Raw genomic sequence first — 18,174 nt, forward strand, 5'->3', positions numbered from 1 at the left:
GCATTCTAGTTGGTCTCCGGACAGCGTTCTTTATCCGGCCTCCGCACTGAATAATTTATCCTCGAAATGAAAGTGACTGGTAACAACATGAGTAATTGAATATTCCTGGCAAGACTTATTGAACCTCATCTAATGCACATGTTCTTAGCTTACCGTTATGAGGTCCCAATGACTTTCTCTGGTGATTTTAGACTTCATTACCATTTTATTAAAAAAAAAAAAAGACGTGGTTCATTTAATATGCTGAGGCCATGTTCATCATTTTCCTTCCAAAAGAAAGAAAAATTAAACTTGTAAAAAAAAACAACTAAGAAGAAAAGCAGATGAGCTCTTCCATTCTGAATTTTCTTTATTAGAATCTGCACGTTTATCTTGGAAACAAGCTGTTGGGAAATTTGTCTTAAACCTCTTGCCAACAGTTATAAAAATTATGAAGAAATGAAAGAAATAATGAAAGCTAAAAGGCTGATGAAGGCAACTGTTGATCAGCCAAGAAATGTGACACAAGCTGCTGTGCTTGCCTTGGAGCAAATGTTGGTACTTGGTGCCCGGCACCGCGAACTGTTACAAAAGTTAGACCATCATAGATGATTGTCCAACCACCAACCTGAATTGTTGAAGAAAAATAACTCATTATTTATCAAAGTTTTGAAGTAATGAAGAAAAACATTCAGAATTTTTATGTGATACCTGCTGCCTGTTGTACCAAGGCTTCCATTCTTGCGTAGTGTTCAAACCAAGCTTATGAAGGGTTAATCTTGTTGCGGTGACTGGAATCCTACCATCAGTGTCTCCACTGCATCAAAGAAATTATTAATCTAAGAGGAATTCTCATTATTTCTTGCTTCTTTTATGAAATTCTTAGAAATTATTTGGATGAACGGATTATAGCTTTGTTTGGGACGGCTTTTTATTGCTTCTTAAATCAGTTTCTTAGTAATTTTTGCACTAGAAAGCTGCTTTAAGAAGTAGAAAGAAAGACATCCCAAATGAAACTTATAACTCTATTTGACTGACTCTAAAGATAGTTTCATTCTCTAAAGATAGTTTCATTCTTGCAAATCTAGTCTTTTGATAGTCATCCATGTGATACCATTTAAAGAACCCAACCATCTGAGTTAGCCAATCAAGAAATCTATTTGGTCATGAACTGTTATCATAACTAGGGGCATCAACCTTCACTTCCTTAATGAGCTCAAGTTGGGCATCATAGTTCTAAAAGGGTTCATTCCTAATGTTATTTCTAACGTCTTGCCTTCGAAGGCCTTCTCCAATCGGACTCCAAATGCATGAATGGCGTCGCTCGTGACCTCCAACCGAACTGCAAAACTTCCAGTATTTATTTGCGGGTGAATAGTGCGACGTCAATAGTGATGTTGCACTGTTCACTTGCTTTATTTTTCTCTCTCTATTGGATTTGCCGAAGAAACGCGCGAAAGAGAGAAAGACGGTTACCTTCTGCAAAGGGCGTAAAATGGATTTTGATTCGAGATGAATTACGTCATTTTTTTAGTTTCACTGTATTTTGGAGTGAAAAATGAAATTTTCGGTTGGAGAAGCCCTAAGTTGAATGTTTTCACTTTGGTTGCATGCTCGTTTGTTAGTACTTTCTATGTTCTTCCCTGAAGCCTTTCATTAAGGCTAATCTAAGCGACATTGAACTCTTTGGAACCAACTCTGCTAATAGATAACTTCGATTGAAATCCTACCTGTAAACCCATACTCTGATGCCACCATTAATGAGCTTCTTTATGATAGGGAGAACCGAGGCTGGTGCATCATTCCATTTTTCGATGGCATCACTGATACAAAAAAACAATTTCATTGTCAAAGAAAAAGAGTTTATCTTCCTTTCTTATGAAAAATAATATATATTTGGATTTAAAAAGGATTTTAATGATAGGTTACATACCTGCAGTGAGTCCAATTGTAGCCTATTTTTGTGACATTGGCATGCAAGGCTTCCTGCACATCTGGCCTATTGAAGTATACCTCTGTGTAACTGTCAATACAAGGATCATAACCAGCAGGCTTCTGATGCCATTCTCTCTGTTAAAAAGTTCCAAAACTGTATCAATCTTTTATTTTCTGTACATAAAAAACTTATACTTTTCAAACAAATCTACAATTAAATTACTGATATGTGGAACTGCAAGCATCATCTGAAATTATTAATTATACTTTCTTTTTTATGGTGAAACTAATTCAGGGGGGAATTGCAAATCTACAACTTTCTTACTGCGGTAAAAAAACCATCCCAAACAAAGCTTTCATTTAGATTAATTTTCATTTGCATCAAACAAATCTATCCAATATGACTAAGCAGTGATTCTCTGTGAACAATCTGCAAATAACATAAACTGAAAGCTTACATATTTGGAGAAGAGCTTCGGAGCGACGCCTTCAATCATGGTAAATCCTTTGGTCGAATTGTTTTCAACACATATGGGAACATACAAGCTGTACATGTCGATTATATTGTAGACCTGGAAATATCTATCCAGTGCAGCACTACAAGAATCGTTGTCGTGTTCTATACTGAAATTGCAGGTTTTCTTGATATCTCGGTATACCTTATCCGAGATAACGGCGTGATCCCACGCATATTCAATCATCCCCGTCTGATCCGTCTCGTCGTCCATCAAAGCATTTCCTATCTGTATAATCATAAAAATTTATCATTTTTGCTGTTGCATGCAGAAGGTGGAATCAAATAATTGAAAAAAAAAATGCTTTTAAAGTATTGTGACAGGTATGTGATACCTACCATGAAGCCTTTGAAATTAATATAATTCTCCTTAGATTCTTCGTTAGCATCAAAAATTTTCTCAGCAAGTTGAGGGACATAATGTCCTGAGCTTAATGTAAGGAGAACAAAATAAGTCCAAGTTCATTAAAATTATGCAGAAGAACGTCTTAATTTATAAGATACAGTACCAGCATAGCTTTCTCCAGCTATATAGAATTCAAAGTGCTTGTATTGTGGAAACCTCTTGAACCAGTTCACCAAAAATGAATAAGAATCATTTGCTGAAAATAGTATAGATGTTATGGAGTTAATTTTTCACCGATTACTACTTGCTTAATTAACATGCGAAGCAGAAGGGAAGATTATCCTAAGTTTTGTACCAGTGATGGCATCTCCCAGATGCAGCAAATCTGAACTTGTATTTGTGTAGGAGAAGCCAACGCCTACAGGAGACTCCACAAACAGCAAATTTGCTTCTGGAATTTTTTGTAATGACAAGTTGTTAGATGAATAAAATTCAGAATAGCAAACATTTTCAAGAGAATTATCATCTTGAAGAGGAGAAATTATTCTCTGCGTATACAGGACGGCGATGACCGTCCGGATTTGCTACTTTTTTACTATTCTTTTGTTGCACTTTTGCAAATAATTAGCAAAATAACAGCAAATATGCAATTATGAATGCACTTTTGTCGAGTATTTGCCGCGTTTTTATAAAAAAGCAGCAAAGCATAGCTAAAGCATACCAAATATGCTAGTACTTGAATATTTCTTGCGCTTTTGCTTCTCTTTTGTAAATGCGCATCAATTAAACAGCAAAAGTGCATTCATAATGGCATGTTTGCTGCCCTTTTGCTGAGTATATGCAAAAGTGCAGCAAAAGGACAGTAAAAGTGCAACAAATCCGGACAGTTCTCGCCGTCTGGTCCTTGAAGAGAGATTAGTGCATGTATATGAATGTTTGAGGCAAAGAAAGTTAAAGCATTCCTTTTTATGAAGGCTCAAATCAAGCATAGATTAGTGAAGTCTATAATTGCAATTAGTGAGAACCAAACCAGAACAGAATAGAGAAATATGTCTCAGGTCTACTTTGATTCTCAAATAATTTGTACCTACGCTAACTTCATTAATAATGAAACCAAATAAACCTGATTAGGATTAATTATCATAACAGCCAAAAAAACAATTGATTTTTTTTCTTAACTTTTTGATGGAATCTATTGCTAGGGCTCTGAAATCATATACGAGATTGAGAACCACATGCGCATCATCAATACATCCAACAGGTTCATGATTGAGCTTCCTCACGCGTTGCTTTTGGTATGGAACAAAAAGAATTATACAAAAGTTTTCTTAAAGATGTTTATGAAGACAAATGTGATAGCCCAAATTAAATTATATTTAAAATTCATTAAGGCAGAAAAAATATCATTAAAACTTTTAGAAATTATACCATTAATATACAATAAAACATAATAAAATAAATAATTTTGCAGAAAGAATTTATTTAGATTTTAGATTTCTTGCTCTGAAGATCATCTAAATTTATATTTGCATATTCTACTTGATTCCATATTCTATAAATATTACACATTGATCAAAAAAATATAAACTAATTATAGATTTATCTTTAAAATGTTATATTTGATTCAAGTATCGAGTATCCAACTAGTTAATATCAAATACTTTTATTTTATGTTGACGGGTTGGGAGTGTCGACTCTTTATTGATTTAACGAAACTACTTGTAATGATAATTGATTAATTGGATAAATGATAATATATATGACTAATGACCAAGTAGGAATCAGCTGGGGCAAAATATGTTGAAAACATCATATTAAAGATGAATGTACTGCCTTGCACAACCGTACATTGATGCATGAATATATTAAAAACATTGACGACATTGACAATATTTGATCCATTGATAATATATCAACAGATATGCGTATGAATAGATAAGATAGATTCTTTTAGTGATTTATGAATGATTTTTACATTATTGTTTTACCGACTTATTGAATTTTATATCAGTTATTGATTGTTAGATTAATTGTAATGATTCCCTACTTTTATTATTAATCATTTTGAGTTTTATTGATAATATTTGATCATTAACTATATTGACTGCTATTGACTATATTAGATTAAGTATATCATATTAATTCTTTAGTCCTTGCATTGAAAGCCTTAGTGAATTTTGGATTACTATTAGGCTTTTGAGCTCATTATGTGGATTTTTAATGAATTCAGGTCAGAATGGTCAAGACTAGTTGGAGTGAGATTGTTGGAGATCATCAGGTTTTCTTTAAATTTTGGTTTTATATTTTTTTTTATTCTTTTGTAGAGTGATCTCCTGACTAGTGTAAATGATATTTTGGATGAATAAATAATAAAATATCTTAATGTATATAATTTTAGTTGTTTTCGCTGGTTATTGTTTATATTAATGATTTATATAAGTTCTGGTATATTCTTAAAATGATAAATAGACAATAATTCCAAATTTGATTTTGGTGAGCTATAAATTAGTATCAAAGCACTTGTTGGAAGAATTTGTTGTAATCAGAGATATATGAATATTATTTATGTGTGGGGTAGAAGTTGAGCAGACGAGCAGTATAGATTTGTCATTTTTGTATTTAATTGATTGAGTTTGATGAATTTTAATTCGATTTGAATTAATTTTACGATTTTTTTATTGATTTTGTGCCTAAATCCTTAAAGAAAATGTCGGGGCCGAACGATATTTTTTAAAGATGGGTACATCATAATCATCCGATTTTTTTTTGAAATGATTTTCTTTAATAAAAATTTTGAATTTTAGCGTCGTGCCTTATCGAAGACCGCCGTTGATAAGTGACTTTTTACCGGCGGTCCGGACCGCCGGAAAACCGTTGGTAGATGCCCTAATACGACCAGCCCCGCGCCTGGCATTTCATTTTTACTCTTTCCTTCTCTCTCTCGGTCACTCGCTCTGCCGTTGCCTACGCTTGCCTCCGCTCGTCCGACAGCCGCCGACGAATCTCCTCCGATCGCCGCCCCCAATCCGACCGCCGCCGACGAAGTTTGTCCGACCCCCGACGGTTAAACTCCGACGCCCGACCGCCGACCTAGTCCGACCCTAAACCGTCCGATTTCTATTTTAAGGTTATTTTTATGATTTTTCTTTGATTATTTGTTCTCACTACACATTTGCAAGTATTAGAGATAATTTTTATGATTATTTTGGATGATTTAATACATTTGCAAGTATTAGAGATAGGCAATTATCTCTAATGTTCTATTTTAAGTATTTGATTCTATTTTAAGGTTATTTTTTATGGTGTTGTAATTGTTTTGTTTGATATAATTTTTTTTTATTAAGTGTTATTTTAGTTTAGGTGGAATTAATTTTGTTGATTGTTACTTTTAGTTAGAGCAAGATAGGAAGAGAGAGATTGAGGGAGAGAAAAGAGAGGGAGAGGACCATCTAGAGATAATTAAGTGTATAAGTGCTAACACAAAACTAAGAGTGTTTAACCATTAGAGATAATTGAATAATGGAATGACCCATTTTTTAGAGCATGACTAAGTCCTAAAAAGGCTATAACCTTTTTAAGGTGAGGATGTGTAAAGACCATTTTTTTGCTCCAGGTTCGTCCGGGACGAAGTTGGATCGTCCCTGGACGATCGGTACAGGTTGTGTTGGAATTGTGGAAATTGAGCAGTTCGTCTGGACAAAATTTGGATCGTCTGGACGAAAATTTTCCAGAGGACAAGTCGCCGGGGACGATAATTAATCTCGTATGGACGAAATTTCTCCAGAGCCGGATCGTCCCGGGACGAAGTTGCGATCGTCCAGGACGATCAGTCTGAATATTTATAGAAATGAGATATTTTGAAGAGAGAGAAAAGTCCAGGAGAGAGAAAAACGAAGGAAAAGTGATTTTTGGGCAACTCCGGTCCGTTTTCGTTCGTTGCAGTAGTTAAAGAAGTTGATCGACTCGAGGTAAGGCACATTCCGCCTTTCTCAATTTTCAGAAACGAGATTTTTGACGTGTTTTCTGTTCCGAAAATTGTTTATGTTAGCGAATTTCGTGTGTTATTTTCTACTGCTTAAGGTTTTACCGCGTAACTTTTGATATGTCTTTGAGATATTAAGTGTGCACATTTCGAGTATTTTATGGAAGATTTTTATCGGATATTTTGGATTTTTTGGTGTTTTAAGCGATCTGCGAATTATCAGGATGTTGAAAAATGTTTTGTCAGTATAATGAAAGTCTTACAATGTTATTGTGAATGTTCTGTGGTAATTTGGTAAATTTCTGAATCTGTGAATTTTGTGTAAATTCTGTATACTGCCGTTATGCCGCTGAATTTTCGTACTATTTCTGAAATTTTTGAAACAAGATGATTTGAATATTTGATGTGTATGTGCTATGAAAATGGAGCTATAAGGGGCCAGAATCAGTCGAGATTCTGTAAGTGTCAGGGAAATGAGCTATAAGGGGCCAGAATCTGTCGAGATTCTGTAAGTGTCAGGAGAATGGAGAGATAAGGGGTCAGAATCCGTCGAGATTCTGTAAGTGTCTGGAGAATATGAAATCTGATATGTGATATGTTATCTGAAATATGACGTTTGCTATCTGAAATCTGTTATATGACTTATTCGATCTGTTTGATGAAGCATCTGATATATGTACGATTCTGATTATGCCGTACGATTCTGTTTATTCTGTGATTTGAAAGCTTCTGTTCTGAACGCTGATTTGATATGACTTCAGTTTCTATATTTGTTGTGGATTTATGATTGAGTAAGTATTTGATCTATGATTATCGTACGGATATTTTGATATGAGTTTCTGATGATTTTGATTGGTGATTGATGTCTTGCTGAGCTATTAGCTCACCCTTGCTTTCTACGTGGTTTTCAGGTTCTGGGAAAGGAAAGGAAGTTGTGGATTAGCTATCCAGAGTCTGATCTGTGATTAGGTATTTTGTACTTTTGATTTTTGTACAGTCATGGCTTATCTGTTCTGTTCTTTCTGTCGGCAAGCCATGCACTGTATATGTATATGATTATTTTGGTGAAAGAAAATATAAAAGAACTGTGCTGTAATTGGATGTTTATAGTAGCTTTGTGTTTATTTTTCTGTCTGTATTACATTTGGAAGAAAGATTTAAGGAAAATTCTAAAGCTAGATCCTGGATTTGTCGACTGTGTCGTGACCCGATGCGAGCGGGATCCGATCCCGGTCGGGTTGGGTCGTGACAGGATGCTCTAACCTTTTCACGGATATGCTCTAACCTTTTTAAATGACCAAATCATTTAAGGTGGCTCTCTCTAATATTAGTCATGCTCTCTAATCATCGAAAGGCCACCTTTTTAAATGACCAAATCGTGAAAATCATCATGACTGCATTGCTTTAGAGCATGACTAAGTCCTAAAAAGCCTTTCGACGATGGAGATGCTCTAACCTTTTCACGGATAACACATCCACCTGAGCATCCTCATCTCAGCAAGGACCAACAGGAGCAGCCATCTGTAGACAGTGAGGATACAGAAGATGATTAGATATTATTTATGTTTGATTATTGTATTAATTAGAACTTGTGAACTTCTGAACTTGTGATTGTAACATTATCATGAACTTATTTGTGAACTTGTGATTGTAATCTTATGATGAGCTTGTGATTGTAGTTATAATTTATGGTTCTGATGAATATAGCGACGTGTTGCCCAACATATCTTGCTTTTTCTGCAGGTTTAGACTTTAGGGTGAACCTCCCTCAAATAGAGGGGATGCTGTCAATTTTTTTTTTTTCAGGTGCTACAGGTTTCTAGCGGCTAACTGGCGGTTTGGCCGCCGGAAACTACGATACCAGACGGCCAATAATCAGCCGCCGGTAAAGGCATTACACCGCTAGTTTATTACCGGTGGCTGCCGACGGCCACCGGCGGTGTTACGGTGGACATCCGGCGGTTTAGATCGTCGGTAGTACCGACGGCTTGAACCACCGGCGTTCGCCGGTAAGATACCGGCGGTCTACCGGCGCTTACCGGCGGTTTGAAAAACAAACGACGCCCAACTAAACCGCCGGAGAACCGTCGGTATATTGACCGCCAGTAAGCCGTCGGTCAAATAACCGGTGGCGTCACGGCCGGAAAACTGCCGGTTCAAAATCTGGTTGTAACCGGCGGTATAAGCAGCCGGAAAACCGCCGGTAAAAAACCGCCGGTACAAGTTTCCTACGCGATTTTTTCTGGCGGTCAAAAAACCGCCGTAAAGCCGCCGGTAGGCCAAAAAACCGCCGGTTAATATAGAGTAACCGCCGGAAAAAACCGCCGGATTTCGACGTTTTTCCTGTAGTGTTTGATGCATGAATATATTAAAAACATTGACGACATTGACAGGTACATTAATATCATTGATAATATTTGATGCATTAATAATATATAAACATATGTGCATATGAATAGATAAGATAGAATCTTTTAGTGATTTATGAATGATTTTTACATTATTATTTTATCGATTTATTGAATTTTATATCTATTATTGATTTTTAGATTAATTGTAATGATTCCCTACTTTTATTATTGATCATTTTGAGTTTTATTGATAATATTTGATCATTAACTATATTGACTATATTAGATTAAGTATATCATATTGATTCTTTAGTCCATGCATTGAAAGCCTTAGTGAATTTTGGATTACTATTAGGCTTTTGAGCTAATTATGTGGATTTTTAATGATTTCAGGTCAGAATGGTCAAGACTAGTTGGAGTGAGATTGTTGGAGATCATCATGTTTTCTTTAAATTTTGGTTTTATATTTTCTTTTATTCTTTTGTAGAGTGATGTCCTGACTAGTGTAAATGATATTTTGTATTAATAAATAATAAAATATCTTAATGTATATGATTTTAGTTGCTTTCACTGGTTATTGTTTATATTAATGATTTATATAAGCTCTGGTATATTCTTAAAATGATAAATAGACAATTATTCCAAATTTGATTTTGGTGAGCTATAAATTAGTATCAAAGCGCTTGTTAGAAGAATTTGATTGTAATCAGAGATATATGAATATTATTTATGTGTGGGATAGAAGTTGAGCAGTATAGATTTGACATTTTTGTATTTAAATGATTGAGTTTTATGAGTTTTAATTCGATTTGAGTATTAATTTTACAATTTTTTTATTGATTTTGTGCCTAATACTTTTTATTATTATATAAATTTTCTTGTAATGAACAGAATTGATTATTTCCTACTACATCTTAATTGTGACATTTACATAAGCAAGAAAGATTGGCTATGAATACTATAAAATAGGTTGGTTGTTAAAACATAATATCCTGCGTAGAAGGATGGACTGACTGGTTTTCCTTTATAGATGATTTGTGGTGTTATCCCGATTGTTGACTGTAATATATAAAATAGGTTGACTTCATTAAATCAATACAAAGTTATCACTCTCTACTCTTTAGCGTAATCATCGTAATGATAATTGATTAATTAAATATGATAACTAATTAATTGAATAAATAATAATTGATATGACTGATGACAAACTAGGAAACAATTGGAGTAAAAGATGTTGAAAGTACTATATTAAAGTTGGATGTCTTACCTTACTAAATCATACATTAATGTATGAATATATTACTAGCATTGATGACATTGACAGTATTTAATGCATTGATAATATATAAACAGATTATACATATGAATATATAAGATAGATTCCTTTAGTGATTTATGCATGATTTTTGCACCATTGTTTTATCGATTTATTGAATTTTATATTAATTATTGATTTTTAAATTCATTGTAATGATTCCCTATTTTTATTATTGATTATTTTGAGTTTTATTGATAATATTTACTGATATTAATTATATTAGACTGAACCTATCATATTGATTCTCTAGTCCTTGCATTGAAAGCCTTAATGACTTTTAGATTACTATTGGGCTTTTGAGCTCAATATGTGGATTTTTAATGATTTCAGGTCAGAAAATGGGTCAGGACAAGTTGAAGCGAGATTGTTAGAGATCCTCAGAATTTCTTCAAATTTTGGTTATATATATTTTTTATTCTTTTGTAGAGTGGTCTTCTAACTATTATAAATGATATTTTGGGTGAATAAATAGTAAAATATCTTGATGTATATGATTTTAGCTAATTTTACTGTTTATTATTTATATTTATGATTTATAGAAGCTCTTGTATATTATTAAATTGATAAATAGATCTTTCTTCTAAATTTGATTCTGGGGCACTACAGTGAGTCTAATAATAATTTTTAGAGTGCTATTATCAGAAGATGATCAGTTGTAAGCGATGGCAGTCAAGCAATTGTGATCGTGTAGTAGCGATTGAGTGATTTTATTTGAGTGATGATACGTTTTGGTGGTGATTCTTGATGTTGATGTCAAGCATAGCTTAGCAATTCTTTGGATTCCCACGCACTCTCTAATTCTCATTTTTTTCTTCATGTAAGGAGTGTGAGTGTACTAATAACTTTTAGAGTGATATTAATTTTAGCCAAAACTCCACAAACTTTCAATTGGATGATTTGTGTTAATTCCAAGATCATATGCCATTTCTTAAGCTTTTAGGTGCCTTAATCATGAAGGGGGATTCCTCTGGTTGACAAGCAATGTAAAATCTAACTAAAAAAAAAGAAATAATTAAACTGATTAATGTTGATTCATATGAACCAACATTTGTATGCTCCACCCTTTTATAAATTGCGAGAGGGCAAGATAAAGGAGAATTAAAGCACACTAAGGAGAGGAAAATCTAGAGGTAAAGCAGGCTAGTCGGTTCCATCATTTCTATTATGAGAGGGGAGATAGAGGGACTTGAAGCACGTGAGGAAGTCCAAGATAAGTGGGAGGAAGAAATGCGAAAGAGTGAAGAAGCACAAGAAATCATTCCATGAAGCTAGCAACACTACAAAAAATAACATTTTTTTCATCAGTTTTGAAACCGGTGCCAAAACCTCTCTTTTGCACCGGTTAAAACCCGTGGAACATTTTAACTCAATTTACGGGAGACTTTAAGCTAGCGAATCCCTAATTCAACTCTCCTTTCCGAAAGACCCTCCTTCGTGCTTGATAGCGATTCCGAAAGAGTGCCCGTGAAAGCGAATTGTCGAGCCCGTCGCAGCTCCTAAGGCGAATCCTGACTAACAGCCCTTTGTGATCACGATGAGTCTCTTCACCTTCTTCCTATGCGAAAAACTATTTTTTTAGTAGTGCAAGCAAAGCGAAGTGAGTGAGCAGGGGAGAGAGTCATGATCAAGTCATCATCAATGCCTTTGTATGACTCACTTCATTGCAACAAAACTCAAGCCATCGTCTTTTTAATTAAGTTTATTCAAATGAATGGGGCATGCTCTTTATTCTCTCAATGATTGGCTTATCGAAACATATAAAATTTTTAAACACTTCACAAAATACTCTTGGTTGTTCTCCAATTTTCTCAATATCAAAACCAGGTCAACAAACTATAGCATTTTTCTTCTAATGAACCATACATAGCAACTTTCTTATATTTTGTAAGATCCCACTAAATTATATTTAAAAAAAAAACAAAATGATTAACTGGGTATCTCAAAAATACAATATCAAATGGCCTAATCTTATGTCGATCATCATATCATTTTCTCTCTCTCACGGCCTACTCAAAATGAATTCGGTGGGTAATCAGGATGATTCCATTTCTACTTTTACCTAAATCAACTTTCTTAATGTTCAAAGAAACAACCATATATTGTGTGTTCATCCTTGAAGACAAAATATCGTGCAATGGTCTCCATTACAACTACAATCTTTTGTTGATCAACCTCATTGGAATTCACATAAATTTTCCTATGTTCGTTCAACTTTTTTCTTACAGTGTTGAGGCCACTTATCTTTCTGCAAACACGATCTTTGAGTCCAATATGAAGCACCTTTGTCTTAATTATCCTTATATTCACGAGAAATTTATCAACAGCTCTTTGATTGTCGCACATGTCTCAACTTATAATCAATTTGTTAGCATCCCTGCTAAAGTCCTCTATAATGGAAGAGTCCTTATGGGGGATATTAAGGATATATCTATTCCATTATTTCGATATTAAAAAAATAATAAAATATAACTCATCTCAATGCAACTTACTCTCATAATAGTTGCCACCAAGTAAGCACACTATACATGAAATATATTAAGGAAATATCTCCCCTAACAATACAAATTGCTCTTATATTGGTTACAACGATGTAATCACACCATTCATAAAATTCCTAACTATTAGAAGCTTAAGACTAACAATTTCGTCTCACTTTTGGTCTTGTAATTTTGTATCTAAACACATTGCAAGTTGGTATTTGAAATATATGTATGAAAATTTCATGAATATCTTCAATACTTTCTCTTAGTATAACCTTGATAGATTACACATCAATAAATCTAGCCTTCGATTCATTCATGGAAGGTGAAGGAGAAGAGCAATTAGTAGTATTCTTGAAATAATTCTTACTAAGTTCAAGTATGTTTTGTGAAACCTCTTAATAAAATAAAGCTAAACTATTAAACTTCGAGACTGCTTTTAGTGTAACGGTTGAAATTTCATTAAAAAACTCTAAATTTATACATGCACTACCTCGATAGTTAAGAGTCTGGGCCATTACAATTTATTCTTACTTATAGAATAAAATAAGATTCATTGCTAATTGGTAACGTAAAAATAAATACCCCTTAAAAAAAAATAAATGGCCCTTGTAATAAAAAAAATGTTTTAGTGTCATACACATTTCTTAAAGGTTTCTAGTATTATATATGCTAGATAAGTTATTAATTTTTTTTTAAAAAAAAGATAGAGAGTTAGAATAGTATCTTGCCTTTGTTCCAAGAAAACTCATTCAATTTGAGCTCTGGCACGCCCTTGTGTATTAAGAACGGGCCAAGCTCTTCAGCCTCTCCATAGCCAATGGAAGAACAACCAGGACCTGAAATTATAAACAACAGAGGAATTCTCTTATGTATTCAAATTTATCAAATAGAAAATTTGGTTTATTGATAAATAGCCTCACAACAAATCATTAAGGTTTCGTTTGGAACAATTTTTTTATTATTTCTTAAAGCAATTTTTTAATAATTTTTGTACTAAAAAGCTGCTTTAAGAAACAGTAAGAAAATCGTCCCAAACAAAACTAGGCGAGAATTTTCTAACAGCTAACCTGAAAGAAAAGCTAAATTAAAGTTTAAGAAACAAGGAAAGGAAAATTAACAAGAAAAGGGCAAGGAATAGGTTGTGATCATTACGTATGGAAAGCAGCTTGAGCTAAATTTAATTAAGAATGTAAGATTTTTTTTTTTAATTGCATGATAATTGAATCAAGTTATAATTTATCATATTCTTTATAGCCAAATGCTCAAGATAATTTTAAATAATTTCTTTTGTTGTCATAGTGGGATGATTTGATATATCAGCTGTCCAAAGCATTTTTTTTTTGTTTTTACATTAAAAAAATGTTTATTAGTATTTCAATATTAGGAAACCAAACCCAAGATTCTTATATAGATTAATAGTCTTCTCCTCCAATGAAAGTTCATTACGGTAATCATTACTTTCTAACAACTCAAAACTCCTAAATATTGAGATTTTGTTTGCTTTGGCCTAACAACCTCATGATTTTGTCTACTTAGTGTAACTAAACTCTTGAACATCGAGACATCTTTTATTGTAATGATTGAAATTTCATTAGAAACTCTAAAGTCATGTATGTTCGAATAGAAGCACTCGTACGATTTGTGACTTCTTGGAAAGTTACACTGAAGGGATTGTGTGGCTATTAGGTCAAAACGAACAATATTTCGATACGTTAAAATTAGGATTGTTACAATACCGGTTTAAATAAAAGCCTATTTTTAAACATCATCTAGCTTCGTTCACCATAATTTTACTTGACCATTTGAAGCTTGTGTAGGAGTTGCAAGTTCTTCTTATTTTAGCTCAATCATGATAGAAGCAACCAAAATTAATACTGACAGTTTAAGGTTTCATTTGTGACAACTTTCTAAAACAACTTTCAATTACAAAAATTTTTAGCTCAAAAAATTACTTTAGAAAGCTATAATAAAGCTATCCCAAATGAATACTAAATTAGATAAAATTATTTTATTAAAAATTGCAGATACCGAAGAAATTCTTTATCCCTCCCTATCATTTGGGATAATCCTAAAAACTCTATCTATTAAGCATTAAATGAGTTAGTAGCAAATTTGATGACAAGAACCTAATTAATAAGCTTGACCTTTTCACTCCCTCTACTTCTATCCTTGTTGAGTTTATGGTCCCCCATAGCAACTGGTAGCTCTTCCATCTTTGGAAGAGGATAGGCTAATAATGAAAGAAGAGTAGTTTGCTCCTCTTTCCAGATGAAGATGGATGCTTAGCTGGCTGCGACAATAGCTTTCTTCCCATGCTGAATTTCCATGTTCTTTGCTTTCAACTTAGCTAATGGATTCTTTGTGGCCACCGCTTCTCCTTAATTTTATCGGTTATCGTCAAGCCACAATAGCTTTCTTCCCATGCTGAATTTTATGCTTCTTAAAGTAGCTTCCTAATACAAAAAAATTTTAATTTTTATATTAAGAAGCTGCATTAAGAAGCAATAAGAAAGCTATTCCAAACGAAGCCTGACGGCTTTCTTACTACTTCTTGAAGTACTTGTTTAGTAAAAAAATAAAAATTTTGTACTAAAAAGTTGCTTTAAGAAGCAGTAAAAAAGTCGTCCCAAATGAAAACTAAATTTGACAAACTACTCAAATTTAAATTCAATTCAATGTGTTTTGAGTTGGCTTAATTCATAAAAGCCGTCCCGTCCCAAACGAAGCCGTCCCCTTTGCTTGGTATCGCGGCTCGGTGCTGCCACGGTTTGATACCGCTGACGTGATGTATTCTATTTGATCTATGTAGAACGTTCTACATTCGATCTCCGCATAGAATAATTTCTCCTCTAACCGTCTAACAAATTAAAAAAAAAATGAAAATGTAAGAAGAATGAGACCAGCATCACCTCAGCAGCGGTTCCCCTTCAAACTTTACTTCAAAAAATTTCCTGAGTCAAGTTTTTACCGTTCATATTTCTAGATCAACACCTCTCACCATCACCTTTAAGAAAATGACAAAACAAAAATAATTTGATCTTTAGTCATATTTCTCTTCTTAATCATTCAGCTCTCACATATGACATCGCATGGTGGGGATGTGAGTACATTAGTTAGACACAGCCAAAAACATTACTCAATGCGTATTGACCTTTTTTCTCTTTATTTAATTTTCATGTCCGCATACACAGTTGCAAATACAGCTTGTCCATTCGTTATATACCTAGAGTGAGAGTACAATTTAGAGCTCGTTTGGGATATGATGACCGTAACGTTTTATAAAGTTGATTGTAGAAATGTCAAAGCTGTCGTAAAAAAAAGCAGCTTCCTAGAACATAAGTTTCATGGGAACGGAAAAAAAATTATGATTATAATATGAAAAGGAGAGTAGGAAAAAAGTTATCCTAAATAAAATATTAATTATTAAAAAAATTTAAAATTATTAAAAAAGTGTTCAAATTGGAATTCAGCAGCTTTCAAAGAAGTGTGGTGATGGAGTCTAATGGTCAATTAGGAAGCTTTGCGTGATTTGTAGACATAACTGTGGGAATCCCAAAAGAGATAGATAGAGCAGGCAAAGCGGAGGGAGCTGACCAAACTTAAATTTTTTTGTTCCAAGCCTTCACAAGAATCAAATAAAAATATTGCTTAAAACAAAAAAGAAAAAAATCTATGAATTAAAACTCATGAATTCTACTGCTACAATAATCTCACATACCTCCATTAAGCCAAAGCAGGAGAGGCTTCGTAGAGGATTCATCCTGCGCCTCAAAGAACCAGTAGAAAAGAGCCCTTCCATGGCTCTCCTCAACCGTTATATAACCAGAGTATTGCCGGAACTTCACCGGCGGCTGGCCGGGGAGTTCTGCCACACGATCAGCTTCTTGCTGAGCTATGACTTCTTGGTCTAGCTCAATAGAATTGGCGGTGAAGAAGAAGTGGAGAATACAGATTGAGGCAAGGAATATCTTATCCATTTGATGAAAACAATAGCCTATGAGAGTTAATCAAGATCTGCCTCTAATATAAGCACTGCGCGAACTAGAGGAGATAGAGAGAAGGAAGAGAAAGCCCAGAGCCTTTAATAGCTTGCTTGTATTGGTCTATAGCTTGTATGGATGGACTGGCAGAGAATTCAAAGCTCTTTTCCTTTTAAAAAGTTTTCTTCTTTTTGTGGATGAGATACACTGGCTGACTATGTTTTCTATTTATATATTAAATATAGAGCGAGAGGAGAATATATATTGGCGCATAATATAACGCTGAATTTGGGAAAAAATAATGATGTAAATAGCAGAAACGTAATTGTGGGAGTAATGGAGGGAGTAAATAGCAGAAATGTACAAAATTTGAGGCTGTGGCAGCGAACTCCGAAATTTCAATGTGATGAGAGAACTGTAAGGATAAATGCAGCAGAAATTCCACGCAAATTTTGGAATCATCAAAAGAAATTTTTTATTTATGTAAGAAAAAGAAGTATTTGAGAAGCAATACTGTGAAGTTCGAGCTCCAAAACTGAAAAATTGATTATTTTGAAGAATTAAAAAAATGGCCACTTATAATTTCTAATTTAATATCTTTGACATAATCCTTTTGTTTTGGGGATTGTCTTTGTACCACATAAGACTTGTTTTTCAGTTTTAATGAAAGTACATTGTACTTTAATTGTAAGTTTTTGTATGAATGAATTTTGTTACTTTTCTCTATTCATCATGAATCTTTCTTGAAACAAAATGTTGAGCACACAAGCTTTCCAATTGGCTAAGATTGTTATCTCCTAGATCGAACCGATCCAATTATTTCATGTAAATGAATCAAGCGGCAACCTTCCAAAATGGAACCGATCTTATTTGGGTCAACCTGAACCTAAACCATTTTTGCAAATTGGTCAACTTTTAGAACCCGGCCAGCTTCGGGTTTGGATCAACCCAACACGACCCAAATGACCCAGGGCAGATAAAAAATTGCTAGTTTTCAGGTAAAAAAAGGGTCAATCACCGATTTTCGGGTAAAAAACAGGTTAATCTCGGGGCAATTTCGAGTTTCTAGGTCAATATGAACTCGGCCCTATTTTTGAAATAGTTCGATTTGTTGAACCCGAACCCGAGCCATTTCTGGTCCGGGTTGATCCTAACCAAGATTTTTTGGGTCGGGTTCGTGTTGGATTTTCGGGTTGTATCAATTATTGACACCCTAACCTTGATATTTGTGTCAAATTCACCGGATGAATTCTGTTGGGCAAGATTCAATTGATTTTGGGTATTAT

General features: G+C 33.9%; 1 protein-coding gene across 1 annotated transcript; it reads right to left on the reverse strand.

Moving 5' to 3' along the window:
- Nucleotides 1-324: 324 nt before the first annotated feature.
- Nucleotides 325-17,082, reverse strand: LOC110102543 (serine carboxypeptidase-like 34). Its single transcript, XM_020830912.2, has 10 exons — nucleotides 16,627-17,082; nucleotides 13,637-13,744; nucleotides 3,130-3,225; nucleotides 2,938-3,030; nucleotides 2,768-2,853; nucleotides 2,373-2,657; nucleotides 1,913-2,049; nucleotides 1,710-1,802; nucleotides 691-796; nucleotides 325-607 (listed from the first exon to the last, which is right to left on the reverse strand). Exons 1-10 carry the CDS (start codon nucleotides 16,883-16,885, stop codon nucleotides 458-460), a joined length of 1,413 nt encoding a protein of 470 aa, XP_020686571.1. The 5' UTR covers nucleotides 16,886-17,082; the 3' UTR covers nucleotides 325-457.
- Nucleotides 17,083-18,174: the final 1,092 nt, after the last annotated feature.

Source organism: Dendrobium catenatum, unplaced genomic scaffold (genome assembly GCF_001605985.2).
Source record: "Dendrobium catenatum unplaced genomic scaffold, ASM160598v2 fragScaff_scaffold_932, whole genome shotgun sequence".
NCBI classification, from domain to species: Eukaryota; Viridiplantae; Streptophyta; class Magnoliopsida; order Asparagales; family Orchidaceae; genus Dendrobium; species Dendrobium catenatum.